Source organism: Nerophis lumbriciformis, linkage group LG16 (assembly GCF_033978685.3).
Source record: "Nerophis lumbriciformis linkage group LG16, RoL_Nlum_v2.1, whole genome shotgun sequence".
Taxonomy (NCBI): Eukaryota; Metazoa; Chordata; class Actinopteri; order Syngnathiformes; family Syngnathidae; genus Nerophis; species Nerophis lumbriciformis.
In genome coordinates, this window is record NC_084563.2 from 44726775 (window position 1) to 44747981 (window position 21207).

General features: G+C 39.9%; 1 protein-coding gene across 1 annotated transcript; it reads right to left on the minus strand.

Moving 5' to 3' along the window:
• Positions 1-8290: 8290 nt before the first annotated feature.
• On the minus strand, positions 8291-13442 carry krt97 (keratin 97). The gene is made up of 8 exons (XM_061977210.2): positions 12965-13442; positions 12784-12866; positions 10664-10820; positions 9341-9505; positions 9127-9252; positions 8820-9040; positions 8703-8731; positions 8291-8616 (listed from the first exon to the last, which is right to left on the minus strand). The coding sequence occupies exons 1-8, from the start codon at positions 13361-13363 to the stop codon at positions 8510-8512; spliced, it is 1287 nt and encodes a 428-aa protein (XP_061833194.2). The 5' UTR covers positions 13364-13442; the 3' UTR covers positions 8291-8509.
• Between the last annotated feature and the right edge of the window lie 7765 nt (positions 13443-21207).

Sequence of the window (21207 nt, forward strand, 5' to 3'; positions counted from 1 at the left end):
CCCACTACTACCGATCACGCAGTCTAATAGTTTATATATCAATGATGAAATCTTAACATTGCAACACATGCCAATACGGCCGGGTTAGCTTACTAAAGTGTAATTTTAAATTTTGCGTGAAATATCCTGCTGAAAACGTTTCGGTATGATGACGTCAGCATGTGTGGAGGACATTTTGGGACAGCATGGTGGCCAGCTATTAAGTCGTCTGTTTTCATCGCAAAATTCCACAGTATTCTGGACATCTGTGTTGGTGAATCTTTTGCAATTTGTTCAATGAACAATGGAGACAGCAAAGAAGAAAGCTGTAGGTGGGAAGCGGTGTATTGCGGCCGACTGCAGCAACAACACAAACACAGCCGGTGTTTCATTGTTTACATTCCCGAAAGATGACAGTCAAGCTTTACCATTGGCCTGAGGAGAACTGGGACAACAAAGACTCTTACCAGGAGGACTTTGAGTTGGATACGCAGACACGGTACCGTGAGTACGCATGCAGCTGCGGCTTCCAAACATTTGATCGCTTGCCCGTACGTGCGTGGCGCTATGTGCATGTCACGTACGTAACTTTGGGGAAATATATGTGCTGTTTGAACTTTGGGGAGGTGAACAATACTTTGGGCTGTGGGATTGAGTGTGTTGTGCAGGTGTTTGAGTTGTATTGGCGGGTTATATGGACGGGAGGGGGGAGGTGTTTGTTATGCGGGATTAATTTGTGGTATATTAAATATAAGCCTGGTTGTGTTGTGGCTAATAGAGTATATATATGTCTTGTGTTTATTTACTGTTTTAGTCATTCCCAGCTGAATATCAGGTCCCACCCGCCTCTCACAGCATCTTCCCTATCTGAATCGCTCCCACTGCCCTCTAGTCCTTCACTCTCACTTTCCTCATCCACAAATCTTTCATCCTCACTCAAATTAATGGGGAAATCGTCGCTTTCTCGGTCCGAATCGCTCTCGCTGCTGGTGGCCATGATTGTAAACAATGTGCAGATGTGAGGAGCTCCACAACCTGTGACGTCACGCTACTCGTCTGCTACTTCCGGTACAGGCAAGGCTTTTTTATCAGCGACCAAAAGTTACGAACTTTATCGTCGATGTTCTCTACTAAATCCTTTCAGCAAAAATATGGCAATACTGCGAAATGATCAAGGATGACACATAGAATGGACCTGCTATGCCCGTTTAAATAAGAAAATTGCCTTTCAGTAGGCCTTTAAGGTGTGATTTTGCTGAATGGTAAACAATCGGTCATGTCATGAACCTTTGAGACACTCGGGATTTAGGGCTATATAAATAAACATTGATTGATTGATTGATTGATGAATTTCATGACAGGTGGGGACTTTATTTTCTTTACTGTGTTTGGGATTGTGTCCTTTCCAGTGCTCTTATTTTCTATGGTATTTCCTGTTTGTGTGTCCCACACCTGTCCCTGATTGGCAATCTGCGCACACCTGTTCCAGGTTGCCAATCTGAGCACACCTGTTCCAGGTTGCCAATCAGTCTTCTTTATAAACCAGCCTGCCCTGCACTCGTTCATTGTTTCTTGTTTTTTTTTTGTTGTTGTTAAAAAACATTCAGCAATGTGTTCATGCTCGCAAAAAAAACAACCCCTAATGAATTTTTTTGCAATACAGTCTGCTGAAAATGATGGAAAGCGCCACTCTACATAGCAACTGACGCCGTAGTCAAAGTTGCATTTTAAGATAATCTTTTTTTTTTCTCTTTTTTTTGTCCAGCTACTCAGACAAATAATATTGTTGATGTCGATGCCCATATGTACAGATTTACTTTACAAAAGAGAAGTGTGGGATACTTCTCTTGTTGCCTTATTTGTATTTGACTTTATGAAATGGATTTATATTATCATTTGGTGCAGCCGGGCCGCAGCAGGAGGGGATAGAAAGAGAGGAAAGGAAAGACAGAGGGGGAAATTACGGGGACAAGAGGGTGATAAGACGGAGAGACGATAACAACAAACATAATAACAACAATAACAACAACAACAACAGAACAACATCAGCAAATAGGATATGTACAAATATGATGGTAAAAGTGATAGCAAAGAAGCAGTTAGTGAAATAAATAATAATACAGAAATGACAATGAGCATTTTTACACTACAAATGGAGCAATACAAATACCAATAGAAATAGCACTATTAATAATTAATAATAACAATAATTACCTCTATTATCAACAATACAGTTGTTTCAAATGCAACAATACATATACGTAATGAAAACTTGAAATACAAAAGAAAGCAGATAAATGGAGGTGAAGAAAGAGAAGCAAAATGTATTAACCTTGTAGATTGTTATAGTACCAATAGGTTAAGCTTTGTCAGTGTGCCATGTGTTGTCCAATTTCCCCTAGGGCAACAACGTTAATTTATGTTTGATGAAACGTGATTACATGTGTGAGTGTACGTATGCATATGTGTTTGCTTATGTACAGTATGTGTATATGTATGTTTGTACAGTGAATGTATATGTACATGTTTGTGTATATGTATGTTTGTACAGTGAATGTATATGTAAATGTATGTGTATATGTATGTTTGTACAGTGAATGTGTGTGTGGATGTACGAATTTTGAGTGTGTAGGTATGTACTGTGTTTGTGTATGTATGTGGGAGCGAAGGTACCTATATGTGCATATATATATATATATATATATGAATAATTGTGTGTGTGTATTTGTATATACAATATACAAAAGTATTTGGAGAGTACGGCCCCAGCCACCCAGTCAGCCCAACCCAAAACAGCAGATGTGGTGCCCAGGGAACAAGGGACCACTGCCCCCACACAGCCAGGCCAGCCAGCGACTGGAACCCCAGAGCCCGGAAGGGCTATATATATATATATATATATATATATATATATATATATATATATATATATATATATATATATATATATATATATATATGTGTAAACAGTAAAACACCACAAAATCTAAAATAGTTTATCATTGTAGTGGACGCAGTGGATTCCTACATATACATATACATATACATATACATATATATATATATATACATATATATATATATATATATATATATATATATATACAGTAAAACACAACAAAATAGTTTATCATTGTAGTAGACACAGTGGATTCCTTCAAATCTAAAAACAGTACATAACCTAATAATATATTATGTAAAAAAAAACACATGACTTAACTAAAAAGTTGTTGAAAAAAATTGTAAAATGCATTTGCACATACCGTGATGTCACAAACATGCAAATACTCTAAAATTAACGGTCATATTCTGTCTAAATTAAAGATTTTGCAGATTCTACATTTAAATTTGTAGCATGGGACCTGTTAGGTTATGTCGGGCATAACCTTACAGGTTTTATATATATATATATATATATATATATATATCCATTTCTACCGCTTGTCCTTCTATATCTATATCTATATATATATATATATATATATATATATATATATATATATATATATACACACACATACATTTTCTACCGCTGTTCCATATATATATATATATCACGGATCACGGGTACAAGCGGCGGAAATGAGTTTCCTCCGCCGGGTGGCGGGGCTCTCCCTTAGAGATAGGGTGAGAAGCTCTGTCATCCGGGGGGAGCTCAAAGTAAAGCTGCTGCTCCTCCACATCGAGAGGAGCCAGATGAGGTGGTTCGGGCATCTGGTCAGGATGCCACCCGAGCGCCTCCCTAGGGAGGTGTTTAGGGCACGTCCGACCGGTAGGAGGCCGCGGGGAAGACCCAGGACACGTTGGGAAGACTATGTCTCCCGGCTGGCCTGGGAACGCCTCGGGGTCCCACAGGAAGAGCTGGACGAAGTGGCTGGGGAGAGGGAAGTCTGGGCTTCCCTGCTTAGGCTGCTGCCCCCGCGACCCGACCTCGGATAAGCGGAAGAAGATGGATGGATATATATATATATATATACATTTTATACCGCTGCTCCATATATATATATATATATCCATCCATTTTTTTTACCACTTGTCCCTCTCTCTCTCTCTCTCTCTCTCTCTCTCTCTCTCTCTCTATATATATATATATATATATAATGTATATATATAATGTATATATATATATATATATATATATATATATATAATGTATATATATAATGTATATATATATATATATATATATATATATATATATATATATATATATATATATCCATTTTCTACCGCTTCTCCATATATATATTTTTTTTACCGAATATTACACTTACACAGAGAGAGTCCTCAGTTCTCTAGATGTCCTCTAAATGTCAGTATATTTCAGTCACAAGAGCAGCATGGAGTTCAAACGGGATTGAGTTATACTTTGAATGCAGAGATAAACATATATATACATGTGTAACAACCAATCTATATGCATTTGTTATTTAAATAAATGCAAAAAATAAATACCAAAATTACACTCTGTTACTGCGTCGCCTTTCCTTCACAAATGTCCACATTTGAATTTCCTACAATATAAGCAGACAACAGTTTTTTTCATCAGATATAATTTTAATCCAAGTTATGTTTCTCTCTCTTGCTCTCTCTCTCACACACACACACACACACACTTTTGTTTAATAATCTTCATTATTTACTTCAAGTTATTAAAGTATGTCTCCATACACATATTTATTAATTTTTTTTCAAATCAATTTTGGCCAAAGGGGGTGCGATTAAATTTTTTACACACACTTGTTATTGCATATGTTGGCCAGAGGGGGAACACTTCAAATTTTTACACACACTTATTTCATATGTTGGCCAGAGGGGGAGCACTTCAAACTTTTACACACACTTGTTATTTCATATGTTGGCCAGAGGGGGAACACTTCAAATTTTTACACACACTTATTTCATATGTTGGCCAGAGGGGGAGCACTTCAAATTTTTACACACACTTGTTATTTCATATGTTGGCCAGAGGGGGAGCACTTTTAAAACATACACACAATCAATTAGAAAAATCCCTCCTTTTTGGGACCACCCTACTTTTGATAGATTTCACCACCAGGGGGTGCAAATGAGACATTCTCTATTAGATGCAAAGGTTTTCTGTATTGGGACCATGATTTATGTCCTAACTTTTTCACACCTCCTCATATGGAAGCTACTTTTCCTTGTTGATGTCTCAAGAAGGGTAGAAATACAATAACACACACACACACACACACACATACACGCACACACATATTGACAAAAATTATGTTATGAAAGATTAATATATTTTTTCTTGGATTTAAATGGATAAATGCACATTTTAACATACCTTTTTTATCTAAAACAGTCGTCCCTTGTTTATTGCTGTTAATTGATTCTAAATAATGTCACTTAAGTCATTGCAAAGATGAGTGAGGAGACTGATTTGGTGTGCTAAAAGTCCCTTTAAAATGCACCCTGACTGATAGAGATACAAGCGTACCAAGTTGGGGGCAAAAAAATTCAATGTGATCTTACACAATATCGGCAAAAAACATTTTTTCATGTGGGATGTTAGAAAAGGCGTGATCAGGTGAAATTTGTCGGCAGGGATGGAAAACACTAACCTAGTTTTTTTATCAACCGTCTGGGAGACCGGGCTTTCTGCTCCGCCGCTCCCAGTCTGTGGAACGCTCTCCCTGACCACCTGAGGGCACCACAGACTGTAGATGCTTTTTAAAAAAAGCTTAAAAACCCTTCTTTTTAAAAAAAGCCTTTATATAAATATATATATATATATATATATATATATATATATATATATATATATATATATATATATATATATATATATATATATATATATGCATGCTAGTTCTACTTTTTATTTTCATTTATTTATATTATATACATTTTTTTTTTTTTAATACACTGTAGCACTTTGAGGTTGTTTGCGCAATGTAAAGTGCTTTGTACAAATAACATCTATTATTATTATTAATGTCTTAGTGTCATGATTTGGTCCTGGGTGTTTGCTTTTCCGGGATGCAACGGAAAGTTGGCTCGGGCGAGACGGGAATGAAGGTACATTTTTATTTAACACTATAACTACAAAACAAAGAAGTAAACAAAAGGCGCGCACAATGGCGGAGAACAAACTATGAAAAACAAAAAGACTATAACATGGAACAAAAACTTACTTTGGCATGGTACATGAAGCAGGATCTAAGAGGATGAAGAGTGTGTAGAGCATAATTGTGGGGATGTCACCAGAAAGACAAACTGAAAAACAATGAACTTAAATACTACAGACATGATTAACAAAAACAGGTGCGTGACTCAAAACGTGAAACAGGTGCGTGACGTGACAGGTGAAAACTAATGGGTTGCTATGGTGACAAGAGTGCACAATGAATCCAAACGTGGAACAGGTGAAACTAATGGGTAATCATGGAAACAAGACAAGGGAGTGAAAAGCCAGAAACTAAAGAGTCCTATAACTAAACAAAACCTGACTTAAAACAAAACATGATTACACAGACATGACACTTAGAAAGGTCTTATGCTGTCTCTAAGACCAGGGGTGTCAAACTCATTTTAAGAGGGGGGGCCACATGGAGAAAAATCTACTCCCAAGTGGGCCGGACTGGTAAAATCACGGCACGATAACTTAAAAATAAAGACAACTTTTGGATTGTTTTCTTTGTTTAAAAATAGAACAAGCACAAATGTACACGTCATAATGTTGTTGTTCTTTTTTTTTTTTTTTTTTTTTTTACACTTAAATGTTGCGGTTAATAATTTATTTGTCGTTATTTATATTTTCTGAATAAATGATGTGATAATGTTCATCAGTCAACTCATTGGTGTTCATTTTCAATCTATCAAGATACATTTTTTTTTAATCAAAATCAAATGTTTATTTTGTACATACGTAGCATCATATACAAAGAATTGCAATTGCGACATCTAGTGGACACATTCAGAACAGCAGTTTCATTCATTCAAAGATTTCAGGTATATTTTTACACTTAACAAACTCATCCCGCGGGCCGGATAAATCCTGTTCACAGGCCTGATCCGGCCCTCGGATTGTACGTTTGAAACCCCTGCTCTAAGATGAAGTAGAGTGGTGTTTTCTTTTTGGTGACACTCTTGGTGTCACAATAATTCATTACGTTAAATGTTGTAGAGACATTTGTTTGTTAGTGGATACTTTCTAATACGCTTCTGCCTTGGAGGATTTGTATCTGTAAGAAATATGCGACTACAATTATTTTTAGACCGCAATATTGTTAAATTAGGGACGCTTATTACGTTATTGTGTGCATAGCTGTTCTGTAGCTGCTAACCCCCTAGTAGCCTGTAGCCTACAATGTTTACACTTTGCAAATTAGTCGACCAAGATACAAGAAAAGACCAACCTTGTGTGCATATTGGAGGACATAAATATGCGAGCGGGCTGTCCAGCTTTGTAAGTGCAAACACACTGCAGGTTGTTCAACCGGGTTCAGGTCAGGACTCTGTGCAGGCCAGTCAAGTTCATCCACACCAGACTCTGTCATCCATGTCTTTATGGACCCGCAATCATGTTGAAAGAGTAAGGGGCCTGCTCCAAACTGTTCCCACAAGGTTGGGAGCATGGGATTGTCCAAATATGTTTTGGTATCCTGGAGCATTCAAAGTTCCTTTCACTGGAACTAGGGGGCCAACTCAACGTGCTTTACACCACTTTGCATTGGACTTGGTGATCTATGGCTTAGATGCAGCTGCCCGGCTATGGAAACCCATTCCATGAAGCTCTTTGCGTACTGTACGTGGGCTAATTGGAAGGTCATATGAAGTTTGGAGCTCTGTAGCAACTGACCGTGCAGAAAGTCTTCGCACTATGCGCTTCAGCATCCGCTGACCCCTCTCTGTCAGTTTACGTAGGCCTATCACTTGGTGGCTGAGTTGCTGTTGTTCCCCAAACTCTTCCATTTTCTTATAATAAAGCCGACAGTTGACTTTGTTCCCCGCTTGAAATCACTGAGAGCGGCCCGTTCTTTCACAAATGTTTGTAGAAACAGTCTCCATGCCTAAGTGCTTGATTTTATACACCTGTGGTCGGGCCAAGTGATTAGGACACCTGATTCTGATCATTTGGATGGGTGGCCAAATACTTTTGGCAATATAGTGTATTTTGTGCTTATACTGTCTTGCCTAGGTATTGAACAGATACCAACATACCAATCATACTATCCACTAAACATCCTTTGTGCTGCTGTTTACTAATTAGGTCAAATGTTCATTTTATCACCCATTATTGAATCAACAATACCAAAAAGAAAAGCATTTCAAACACAGGTTTTCTCGCACCAATATTTTTTTATTGGCAATTTTCAAAGATTTCAGACCTGATTGGCTCATTTCTTTTGTGAAGTTTGGCAATTGAATTTGGAATTTTAAATCAATGACTTCCCAACAGAGACAAAAATCTAAATCTGAAACATTTCTTCCTGGAGTTCAAATAAGTATGATGTTCTTTTGAAACTTAGTATTTAACTCAGGTCTGTTGGGATCCGGTCTACTTTGAGATGACCTGGGAATCCACGTCTTCTGTGCGAGAGACCACCTTTCCATCGACGATCTCCTCAATCACCACTCTCTTTCTCTGGGTTATAACTGGTTGGGCTGGAGGAAAATAAGAAAACAAGAACTTAGTACGGAGTACAACGTAGGGTATGCCAAAAAAAAACAACTAACAACCATCAACTTACCTTTTATTTCTTTGACAATTTGAACGGTCCTGCAAGCAAGGAAACAAGTCAATGTTACTTCTGTCTCCTTGGTCTTTACTTCGCATGGTTTTTAGTTAGAAGTGAGAGCTCTCTTACTTCACGTTCTCCCCGTCCAGCAGTCTTCTGTACTCGGCAATCTCCATCTCCAGCCTGGTCTTGATGTCGAGCAACATCTGGTATTCCGATGACTGTCTCTCGATCTCTAACCTCATTTGGTTGAGCTCGTTCTCCAGGCCGTTGACGATGGCCTGGAGCTGGCTCAGCTGCAAGCTGTAACGAGACTCGGTCTCTGCCAACTGACTCTCCACGGCCGATTTCTGTCGAGACAAAGAATAAGATGAGTCTTAACCGTCCGATTTGATGATTGAGAGATGCGTGTGCTACGTATGAGTCGTGGTATTACCAGGCTGAGCTGGGACTGCAGTTCAATCTGCAGGGCCTGCAGAGTCCTTTGCAGCTCACTAATTTCAGTGCGGGTGGTCTGGAGGACTTGCGTGCTGTTTGCAACCTGCTTGTTCAGCTCGTCAAACTGTTGGGTGTAAATAAATAGTTCAGAAAAGTAACTCAACGTTTCCGTTAGCAGGCACGAGAACCAATTGCGAAATTGCTTTACCGACCTTTGCTTTGTACCAGTTGTCCATGTCGCGGCGGTTTTTCTCAGTGATGGCCTCATACTGCCGTCTGATCTCGTCGAGGGTCCTGGACATGTCCTCCTGAGGTCTTGCGTCCACTTCCACGTTGACAGAGCTGGAGTTCACTTGGTTTCGCAACGCTGCGAGCTCCTACGGGAGGCCAAACAGACGTATGGTCAAAACAGAGTACTAACGTTAAACGATGAATATTCAAAAGCAATATATTAATTTAGGTGGCTTTTTTTTGGTATTGATTCAACCTAGTTCAGCACAGTCAAGAGAGTGAACATTTCCTTGGAAAAATGTCAGGATGTTTAACTAAGCTAATTTTCCAGTTACATTTGTTAGATCCGCCTATAAGCCAAGGTGTCAATATTAGTTTGTTTCCGATGCTCCAGTTCAGAGGACTATAAATTGTTGCATGTTAAACAAATACACACCTCAAAGGCGGTCCATATTGCCCGGAACTCTTCATAAATCGATTTATTCAACCTCACCATAAATTAGTAATAGGTCTTATCAATTGTTGGCTTGTAAAAAAAAAACCTCTAGCTGGTGTTCAAAATAAGGTACACAACTTGTGTAAACAAAAGACTGTCCAAACAGGACTTGTTGTTAGTTTAGGCAAACTAGAGTTCCTCTTGGAGGCATTGGTGCGAACACAATCATGTGATCCGTCTTCCTCTCAGCTATGACCATAAACAGGACTTGCTGTTTGTTTAGGCAAACTAGAGTTCCTCTTGGAGGCATTGCTGCCAACACACTCATGTGATCCGTCTTTCTCTCAGCTATGACCATTAACAGGACTTGCTGTTTGTTTAGGCAAACTAGAGTTTCTCTTGGAGGCATTGGTGCGAACACAATCATGTGATCCGTCTTCTTCTCAGCTATGACCATTAACAAGACTTGCTGTTAGTTTAGGCAAACTAGAGTTCCTCTTGGAGGCATTGGTGCGAACACAATCATGCGATCTGTCTTCCTCTCAGCTATGACCATAAACAGGACTCGCTGTTTGTTTCGGCAAACTAGAGTTCCTCTTGGAGGCATTGCTGCGAACACACTCATGTGATCCGTCTTTCTCTCAGCTATGACCATAAACAGGACTTGCTGTTAGTTTAGGCAAACTAGAGTTCCTCTTGGAGGCATTGGTGCGAACACAATCACAATCAGCTATGACGTAAACTGGTCCGTCTAAATGGGTCCTTCAAAAGTGCCAGTAGAAATATAATCTAATGTCAACTTTACATTGAAAGAGTGCGTATAGAATCTGCCCAACCCTAAAACACAATTCACGGGGCTGTTCGTCACCTCGGCGTGGTTCTTCTTCAGGTACCCGAGCTCTTCAGTCAGACCCTCCACTTGCATCTCCAGGTCGGCACGAGCGACGGTCAGGTCGTCCACGACCTTGCGCAGTCCGGCGATGTCCGCCTCCACGGACATGCGCACGGCCATCTCGTTCTCGTACCTTATCAAAACACAGAGTAGGGCATTCACGTAAGGGAATTGGAACTTCGACCAGCGGAAGACTAAGCCCAAACAGGTTTGACCAGTTTGTCTGCCTTTTAACGTCTGCACGGCAAAATTAAATGATTCAACAAATAGATCTACCAACGACCTTTTTCCCCACTCCGATCTCTAACAAACTTGTTGACAACTCTGACCTTATAAGAATAGCAATGCTTGTTTTGGATCAATTCAACAAATAGATTGTGTTATATATTGTAAACCTCCCCTAATCATTACCGTCTAGTACAGGGGTGTCAAACTCATTTTAGATCGGAGAAAAATCCAGACAGGTAAAATCACTTAAAAATAAAGCTTGTTTTCTTCGTTTAAAAATAGAACAAGCACATTCTGAAAATGTACAAATCATAATGTTGTTGTTGTTTTGTGGTTAATAGTATTCTATCTTTATTTGCCGTTATTTATACTTTCTGAATAAATGATGTGATAATGTTCATTTTCAATCTATCAAGGTAAAAAAATAATATTCAAATTAAATGACAATATGTTATTGATGTGTTTGTATGTTTTTTTTACATATGTAGCATAAACTACAAAGATACAAATAATTGCTATTGCGACATCCAGTGGACACATTTAGAACAGCAGTTTCTTTCATTGAAAAATTCCGGCTCATTCTTATATTTAGCAAAGTCATCCCGCGGGCCGGTTAAACCCCCTGGTCTATATATTCAGATATGTACATTTTAAAATGAACAATGCGCAACAAATTGACTTTCATTTTGGATTAATTCTTCTTTTTTTTTTTCTTTAAATTAATTCTTAATGATTCTATGTGTACTGTAAACACCCTTGTTGCTACTGTACTTTCTGAATAAATGATGTGATAATGTTCATTTTCAATCTATCAAGGTAAAAAAATAATATTGAAATTAAATGACAGTATGTTATTTATGTATTTTTTTTCTCATTTTCCTCGAGGTTGATTTTTTTTTTTTTTTTTTTTACATATGTAGCATAATCTACAAAGATACAAATAATTGCTATTGCGACATCCAGTGGACACATTCAGAACAGCAGTTTCTTTCATTGAAAAATTCTGGCTCATTCTTATATTTAGCAAAGTCATCCCGCGGGCCGGTTAAACCTGTCCGCGGGGCTTATCCGGCCCGTGGGCCGTACGTTTGACACACCCTGGTCTATATATTCAGATATGTACTTTCTAAAATGAACAATGCGCAACAAATTGACTTTTATTTTGGATGAATTCTTCTTTTTTTTTTTTTTTAATTAATTCTTAATGATTCTATGTGGACTGTAAACACCCTTGTTGCGACTGTACTTTCTGAATAAATGATGTGATAATGTTCATTTTCAATCTATCAAGGTAAAAAAATAATATTAAAATTAAATGACAGTATGTTATATATGTGTTTTTTCTCTCATTTTCCTCGTGGTTGATTTTTTTTTTTTTTTACATATGTAGCATAATCTACAAAGATACAAATAATTGCTATTGCGACATCCAGTGGACACATTTAGAACAGCAGTTTCTTTCATTGAAAAATTCCGGCTCATTCTTATATTTAGCAAAGTCATCCCGCCTTATCCGGCCCGTGGGCCGTACGTTTGACACCCCCTGGTCTATATATTCAGATATGTACTTTTTAAAATGAACAATGCGCAACAAATTGACTTTTATTTTGGATGAATTCTTCTTTTTTTTTTTTTTTTTTTTTTTCTTTTTAAATTAATTCTTAGTGATTCTATGTGTACTGTAAACACCCTGCGGAAACCTTTATTTCCCTGCAGGGCAATCAACAATTTGACATTTAATCTTATTAAAAAACTTTTATTGCGATTTGCTTGCTTTAGTCAGAAATAACCGTGTCGGTTTTTGCACAAATACGTCAATTTTCTAAATTTTTATTAGTAAAACAAAACTAATAAAAAAAAATCCTTACTTGATTCTGAAGTCCTCTCCTGCCAGTCTGGCATTGTCAATCTGCAGCATCAACCTGGCATTGTCCTGGGCAGCAGCACTAATCTAAAGCAGGAACATGAAATATATGTAATATAGTAATAATAATAATAATAATAATAATAATAATAATGATAGGATAATATGGGATTTATAGCACTCACCTTTTTGCGCAGTTCGGCAATGATTATCTCGTACTTGCTGTAGTCCCTCACGGTGGGGCTCTGCCTGTCGTACCACTCGCGGATCTGACGTTCCAGCTGGGCGTTGGCGGTCTCCAGGGAGCGCACCTTGTCCAGGTAAGTGGCCAGGCGGTCGTTGAGGTTCTGCAGGGTGACCTTCTCGCTGCCGCAGACAGAGAAGGTGCCGTCCGCCGATCCTCCGACGGCCCACGACCCCAGGTCCATGCCCATGCCCATGCCCATGCCCATGCCCGAGGACATCCCGCCGGAGCTGTAGGACATCTTCGTGCTCCTACCGGTGGAGCCGGCGTACATGCTGGTGGCCCGTCGGACCGGCGTAGAGGAGAGGGAATACGAGGACATTCCGCTGCGGTGTGACATGGTGACTTTAATGTTGCGTCGACGCTTCCCGGAAACACTTGTCTAGCCCTGAGTGAGGAGAGTAGGAGATGGCCCCGATCGGCCCTGGGAAGCGGGATTTTATAGGCGGCTTGTGGGAGTGGCTGGCAAACAATGCTGCAAAGCACCTGCCGGTGTGACGTCACGCCGGGCGGGGAGTTCCACTCCACTCTTTTCATGTGCAGTAGCTGCCAGGGCACATTTCACTAAGGACTAGTATAGGCGTGTGAGACAGGTAATTAAACCTGTCTGGTCCATCTAATCATGCATCGGAATTTACAGTCCATCCATCCATATTTGTGTGTGCTACGACTCTGGAGCACACATCTATTTGTATTGTCAGCCATTGGCGTTGTTAGGCCTATTTTAGGGGGGCTCAAGCCCCCCTAAAATATTCTTAAGCCCCCGTAAATAATCTGGTGTTATATATATATATATATATTATATATTCATTTTTTTTTACAAATACATGCCGACATATTCATTATAAAGTGGCCCGCATATGAGTTTAAATAAATAATAATATAACCTGTCATTATTCACTCAGTTTCCCCTCACTTCATAGCGCAGAGGTGGGACCAAGTCATTGTTTTGCAAGTCACAAGTAAGTCTTAAGTCTTTGCCCTCAAGTCCGAGTCAAGTCCCGAGTCAAGACAGGCAAGCCCCGAGTCAAGACAGGCAAGCCCCGAGTCAAGTCCAAAGTCAAGACTGGAAAGTCTCAAGTCAAGTCCTAAGTCCTGCATTTTGAGTTTCGAGTCCTTTCAAGTCCTTTTAACCACAGACCAATATATTAACACAGATTGTGTATGCTTTTCAAATGCTGTATTTATTTATTAAAACAAGTGCATTTTAAATTGCAGGAAAGAAAATTGTGCTGACATTGCACTTTATAATAGCACTATTAACCAGTCATTTTAAACATTAACTCATTCCTTTACAAACACATTGAAAAATAAAGTGCAAATGTACTTATTTGTACAAAAGTGTTAACATGACATATACGTGAACATAACAAAAAAGTTGTACTTTTTATATGTCAGGGCCCTATGCTGCATTGCATTTGCAAAAGACCAAATTAGCCAAGAGTCTGTCAGTCATTTGTGCACGATGGGGGCGTAGTATGATGCCACCATGGCTGAAAACTCGCTCCACTGGAGCACTGGAGGCAGGCACTGCCAAGACTCTCATGGCCACTCGGAACAGTGAAGGAAGAGTCTTCATGTTCAATGCCCAGAACAAAAGGGGGGGGAGAGTTGTTTTGGGTTGGTGCACTACTTGTAAGTGTATCTTGTGTTTTTTATGTTGATTTAATTAAAAAAAGAAAAAAGAAAAAAATTATTTCTTGTGCGGCCCGATACCAATCGATCCACGGACCAGTACCGGGCCGTGGCCCGGTGGTTGGGGACCACTGAGGTAAACAACCAACAGTATGTCAGAAAGCTAGCTAAAACGGTACACATATTCATAATATAGTATACATTTTAACTGACCTTTATTTTACTATTTTTGTCTTTTTTTAGGTGGCTAAAATACGCGGTGCTGCTGACCGCCGTCTAACGTTACGTGTGATATATTGACTAATGTAACCCTGCTTAAAAAAAATCACTGAACAAAAAGTATGAATAAGGTAGTGAACTGCAACAGATTCCCGTGTTTGCAATAACGTTATAACGTTAGCAGTGAGTTTACAGCCTCACTGATTTAACTACACAGCAAATAAAAGTCACGTTACTTAGCCAATAAACGTTATCTTACATTCAAAACTTACCGTTCTTTGTGCAACTTCAAATGCCGGACGAAGTTGGAAGTTGTTGCCTCTCCATCAGTAATTTTCGAACCGCATGTGTTGCATACTGCAAACCGTTTTGTGTTGACCACCTCGTAATTTTTATACCCAAACAAAATTATTTTAGGTATCATTTTTTGTTCACTGGCGTGTGGCTTGGACATGTCTTCTTCGTTGGTTGTCCTGCAATTTGATTGGATGAATGCTGTGTGATGAAAACAAAGTAGATCTAATTTGATTGGCTGTTGTACTGAGACCACACCAGCTGACACACGCAACGCTGATAGACAAGTACACAACGAAAAATACGGAGCGCTCCCGAATAACTTTTTCATCTTTGGGTTTTGGGGAAAGTAGCAAGTCATGTCAAGTCATGTCAATTCAAAAGGCTCAAGTCCAAGTGAAGTCACAAGTCATTGATGTTAAAGTCTAAGTCGAGTTGCAAGTCTTTTTACATTTTGTCAAGTCGAGTCTAAAGTCATCAAATTCATGACTCGAGTCTGACTCGAGTCCAAGTCATGTGACTCGAGTCCACACCTCTGTCATAGCGTAAGGTAGAGAGCCCCTTTAGTGTGTCGGTATCCAATCCATTCCACTTGTTCATATAGAAAATGCGCACACCACTCAAAATCCAGTCCGCATTTTCTCCGCGACCTTGCTTGCGGTCCTGCAGGTGTACGAAGCACATTAGCACACAACACTGCAGAACGTGAACGGATGCAAATTGGACATAAGAAACTTTTTCAAGAAAGTAAGTATTCATCACTGCTTGTAGTAAAATGTATTAGCTCCACTTTACACCAGGTCTGTGTTTGACAAAAAGTTGACATTCCCGCTCTAAAACAATGCTGCTACTTAGTTAGCTAGTTAGCCTGAAATGCATCATTAAGGTCCTGATTATTTATAAAGTTAAATGTGCAGTCTTTTTTTTACCATTTGCTATCTTTGGGGTTACTTCCTTCTGGAGCATCAGCTGTGTTTCTCACTTTACACATGGAGGAGAACAGGAGCTGAGCTCATTCACATATGACTATCAGTAGATAATAATAATAGTCATCATGCAAGTAATTGTTTCTTGTTGATGCTGTAAACAAACTGTCACTGTGCAAACCCATGTTTGTTGTTGTACTGAACACAGATTGAAAATAAACCGACTGAAATAATAATAATAACAATGAATCATTTCTAAGTCTTTGTTAGCCGTTTGTGAAGTTTTGTGCTCGTGCCCTACGTTCGCTCGCATCCTGTGCATCTCCTGGGGGCTAAGCCCCCCTGTCCTTAAAAGCTAGTGACGCCACTGTTGTCAGCCATCTTATTCGCCCCTTTACAGTCGTGGTCCAAAAGTTGACATACACTTGTAAAGAACATAATGTCATGGCTGTCTTGAGTTTCCAATCATTTCTACAACTCTTTTTGTGATAGAGTGATTGGAGCACATACTTGTTGGTCACAAAAAAACATTCATGAAGTTTGGTTCTTTTATGAATTTATTATGGGTCTACTGAAAATGTGAGCAAATGTGCTGGGTCAAAAGTATACATACAGCAATTTTTGTTTCATCTGACATCACACGGACAAAGATAAGACCTTATGGAGGAAAGTTCTGTGGTCAGATGAAACAAAAATTGAACTGTTTGGCCACAATACCCAGCAATATGTTTGGAGGAGGAACATCCCAGGAACACCATTTCTACCGTCAAGCATGGTGGTGGTAGTATTATGCTCTGGGCCTGTTTTGCTGCCAGTGGAACTGGTGCTTTACAGAGAGTAAACGGGACGATGAAAAAGGAGGATTACCTCCCAAATTCTTCAGGACAACCTAAAATCATCAGCCCGGAGGTTGGGTCTTGGGCGCAGTTGGGTGTTCCAACAGGACAATGACCCCAAACACACGTCAAAAGTGGTAAAGGAATGGCTAAATCAGGCTAGAATTAAGGTTTTAGAATGGCCTTCTCAAAGTCCTGAATTTGGACAATGCTGAAGAAACAAGTCTATTTCAGAAAACCAATAAATTTAGCTGAACTGCACCAATTTTGTCCAAAGGAGTGGTCAAAAATATTTTGGTAGCCATCCACAAGCTTCTGCTTGAATTTTTGACCACTCCTCTTGACAAAATTGGTGCGGTTCAGCTAAATGTGTTGGTTTTCTGACATGGACTTGTTTCTTCAGCATTGTCCACACGTTTAGGTCAGGACTTTGGGAAGTTCCATTCTAAAAGAGTGATTGGAGCACATACTTGTTTGTCACAAAAAACATTCACGTGTCATGACGAGGGGGTTTACGCAGCTTACTGTGAGGATTGTTTTCCCTGGATGCGAACGGACTTTTCCGGACAATGGTAGCAGGTAGGAACACATTTATTCTTGAAAACAAAAAGGCGCACAAGGCGAAGGCCCAACTTAGCGCAGGAAACAAAAGCTAACACTTAGCCTGAACTATGGACATGAAACAAAAACTCGCTAACTGTGGCTAGAATAAACAAAACTTACTTGGCAAGAAATGAAGCAAACAATCGCATGACGCGAGCAGCGAGTACTAAGCATGAAAACTGTGGCATGAAAGGAGCATGAAACCAATCAATGTCGCCAGACCGACTAACTGGCAACGACAGGCTTAAATAATAGTCTCCTGATTAGAGCAGGTGTGTCCCGAACGCAAGAGGCAGGTGAAAATCTACAAGTCGTCATGGAAACTAAGACAAACAAGGGTGCACAAAAACAGGAACTAATGGAGTCTTAAAACTAACAGAAAATAACAAAAACATGACACAGATCATGACATCATGAAGTTTGGTTCATGGTGTTCCTGGGATTAAAGGCCTCACATTTTCTCCTCCAAACAAATTGCTGGGAATTGTGGCCAAAATAAATAAAAAAAAGGGTGATACTTGTATAGCGCTTTTCTACCTTGAAGGCACTCAAAGCGCTTTGACACTATTTCCACATTCACCCATTTACACTCACTGATGGCGGGAGCTGCCATGCAAGGCGCTAACCACGACCCATCGGGAGCAAGGGTGAAGTGTCTTGCTCAAGGACACAGGAGACGGGCCTAGGTTGGTAGAAGCTGGGGATTGAACCAGGAACCCTCAGGTTTCTGGCACGGCCACTCTCCCAACCACGCCATGCCGTCCCCCACTCAAACAGCTCAATTTTTGTTTCATCTGACCACAGAACTTTCCTCCAGAAGGTCTTATCTTTATCCATGTGATGTCAGATGAAACAAAAATTGAGCTGTTTGGCCACAATACCTAGCAATATGTTTGGAACCCTTTAATCCCAGGAACACCATGCCTCCTGTCAAGCATGGTGGTGATAGTATCATGCTCTGGGCCTGTTTTGCTGCCAGTGGAACTGGTGCTTTACAGAGAGTAAATGGGAAAATGGAAAAGGAGGATTACCTCCAAATTCTTCAGGATAACCTAAGATCATCAGCCCGGAGGTTGGGTCTTGGGCGCAGGACAATGACCCCAAACACACGTCAAAAGTGGTAAAGGAATGCCTAAATCAGGCTAGAATTAAGGTTTTAGAAAGTCCTGGCTTAAACGATTTGCTCACATTTTCAGTAGACCCATAATAAATTCATAAAAGAACCAAACTTCATGAATGTTTTTTTGTGACCAACAAATATGTGCTCCAATCACTCTATCACAAAAAAAACAAGAGTTGTAGAAATGATTGGAAACTCAAGACAGCCATGACATTATGTTCTTTACAAGTGTATGTCAACTTTTGACCACGACAAGAGAAGGAACACAAGGGCAATGATCCCAAACTGATGTTAGAATGGATAACAGAGGCTAAGAGAAAACTTCAAAAAGTTTTTTTTTAAAAGGCTTCAAACTATACAACCCTATTGCACGTTCTCGGACTGTGCTTTGGAGCTCGGCCCGTGGCCAGGAATGCAACTCATTTGAATAGACTCTTGCCAAATGTAAGAATCAGTTAAAAGTTAACGACAGCAAGCAGTGCCTTTGTGTTCCAACTGCTGAATGACGCCTCTGATTGTTTCTCAGCTGGATAAACTGGTGGAATTAGTTATTATCTCTCACCCTTTCTTTCTGCCCCGAAGGTTTCCTCCTCCTCCTCTTCGTCCTTTGTTTTGACTATCGTCACCAGTTAGAGATCAGATAAGGTTTTCACTTGTCATTGTTAAACACAGACCTGTTGTTTTACCGAGCGCTGGCTGGAGATCTTCCCATTCTGGAGATCCGAGTTCGAGACATTTCTGTACAGTTTGCACATTCCTTCAGTTCTTGCAGGGTTTTCCCAGTGTTTGTCTACTCTAGTACATGCGCCGTTATTAGGTGACCGCAGATGACGTGCTAGCTATTCAAAGTCGGGACCCGAGGTGGACCACTCATCTGTGCATCAGTTTTGGACGTCTCTGCGCTACTGACTTGTCTCAACTCAAGATGATCCCCTGCTGGCCCCACTATGGACTGGACTCTCTCTATTATGTTAGATCCACTATGGACTGGACTCTCTATATTATGTTAGATCCACTATGGACTGGACTCTCTATATTATGTTAGATCCACTATGGACTGGACTCTCACACTATTATGTTAGATCCACTATGGACTGGACTCTCACACTGATATGTTAGATCCACTATGGACTGGACTCTCACACTATTATGTTAAATCCACAATGGACTGGACTCTCTCTATTAAGTTAGATCCACTATGGACTGGACTCTCTATATTATGTTAGATCCACTATGGACTGGACTCTCACACTATTATGTTAGATCCACTATGGACTGGACTCTCACACTATTATGTTAGATCCACTATGGACTGGACTCTCACACTATTATGTTAGATCCACTATGGACTGGACTCTCACACTATTATGTTAGATCCACTATGGACTGGACTCTCAAACTATTATGTTAGATCCACTATGGTCTGGACTCTCACACTATTATGTTAGAGCCACTATGGACAGGACTCTCACACTATTATGTTAGATCCACTATGGACTGGACTCTTACTATTATGTTGGATCCACGATGGACTGGACTCTCACTATTATGTTAGATCCACTATGGACTGGACTCTCACACTATTAACTAGATCCACTATGGACTGGACTCTCACACTATTATGTTAGATCCACTATGGACTGGACTTCCACTATTATGCTAGATCCACTATAGACTGGACTCTCAGAATATTATGTTAGATCCACTATGGACTGGACTCTCACACTATCATGTTAGATCCACTATGGACAGGACTCCCACACTATAATAGTAGCTCCACTATGAACTGGACTCTCACACTATTATGTTTGATCCACTATGGACTGGACTCTCACACAATTATGTTAGAGCCACTATGGACTGGACTCTCACACTATTATGTTAGATCCACTATGGACTGGACTCTCACTATTATGTTTGATCCACTATGGACTGGACTCTCACACTATCATGTTAGATCCACTATGGACTGGACTCCCACACTATTATGTTAGATGTACTATGGACTGGACTCTCACAATATTATGTTAGATCCACTATGGACTGGACTCTCACACTATTATGTTAGATCCACTATGGACTGGACTCTCACACTATTATGTTAGATCCACTATGGACTGGACTCTCACACTATTAACTAGATCCACTTGACGTCCATTGGCTATTATATTAGATCCACTATGGACTGGACTCTCACACTATTATGTTAGATCCACCATGGACTGGACTCTCACACTATTTTGTTAGATCCACTATGGACTGGACTCTCACACTATTATGTTAGATCCACTATGGACTGGACTCTCACACTATTAACTAGATCCAATCGACGTCCATTGACTATTGTTAGATCCACTATGGACTGGACTCTCACACTATTATGTTAGATCCACTGTGGACTGGACTCTCACACTTTTAACTAGATCCGCTCGACGTCCATTGACTATTATGTTAGATCCACTATGGACTGAACCCTCACACTATTATGTTAGATCCACCATGGACTGGAATCTCACACTATTTTGTTAGATCCACTATGGACTGGACTCTC

Coding starts and splice junctions, on each gene's coding strand:
- krt97 (XM_061977210.2), bottom strand. CDS start 13,363: ATGTCACACCGCAGCGGAATGTCCTCGTATTCCCTCTCCTCTACGCCG. Junction 12,867..12,964: donor TTGCCGAACTGCGCAAAAAG/GTGAGTGCTATA, acceptor TTCCTGCTTTAG/ATTAGTGCTGCTGCCCAGGA. Junction 8,732..8,819: donor CTGGACGGGGAGAACGTGAA/GTAAGAGAGCTC, acceptor CCTTGCTTGCAG/GACCGTTCAAATTGTCAAAG.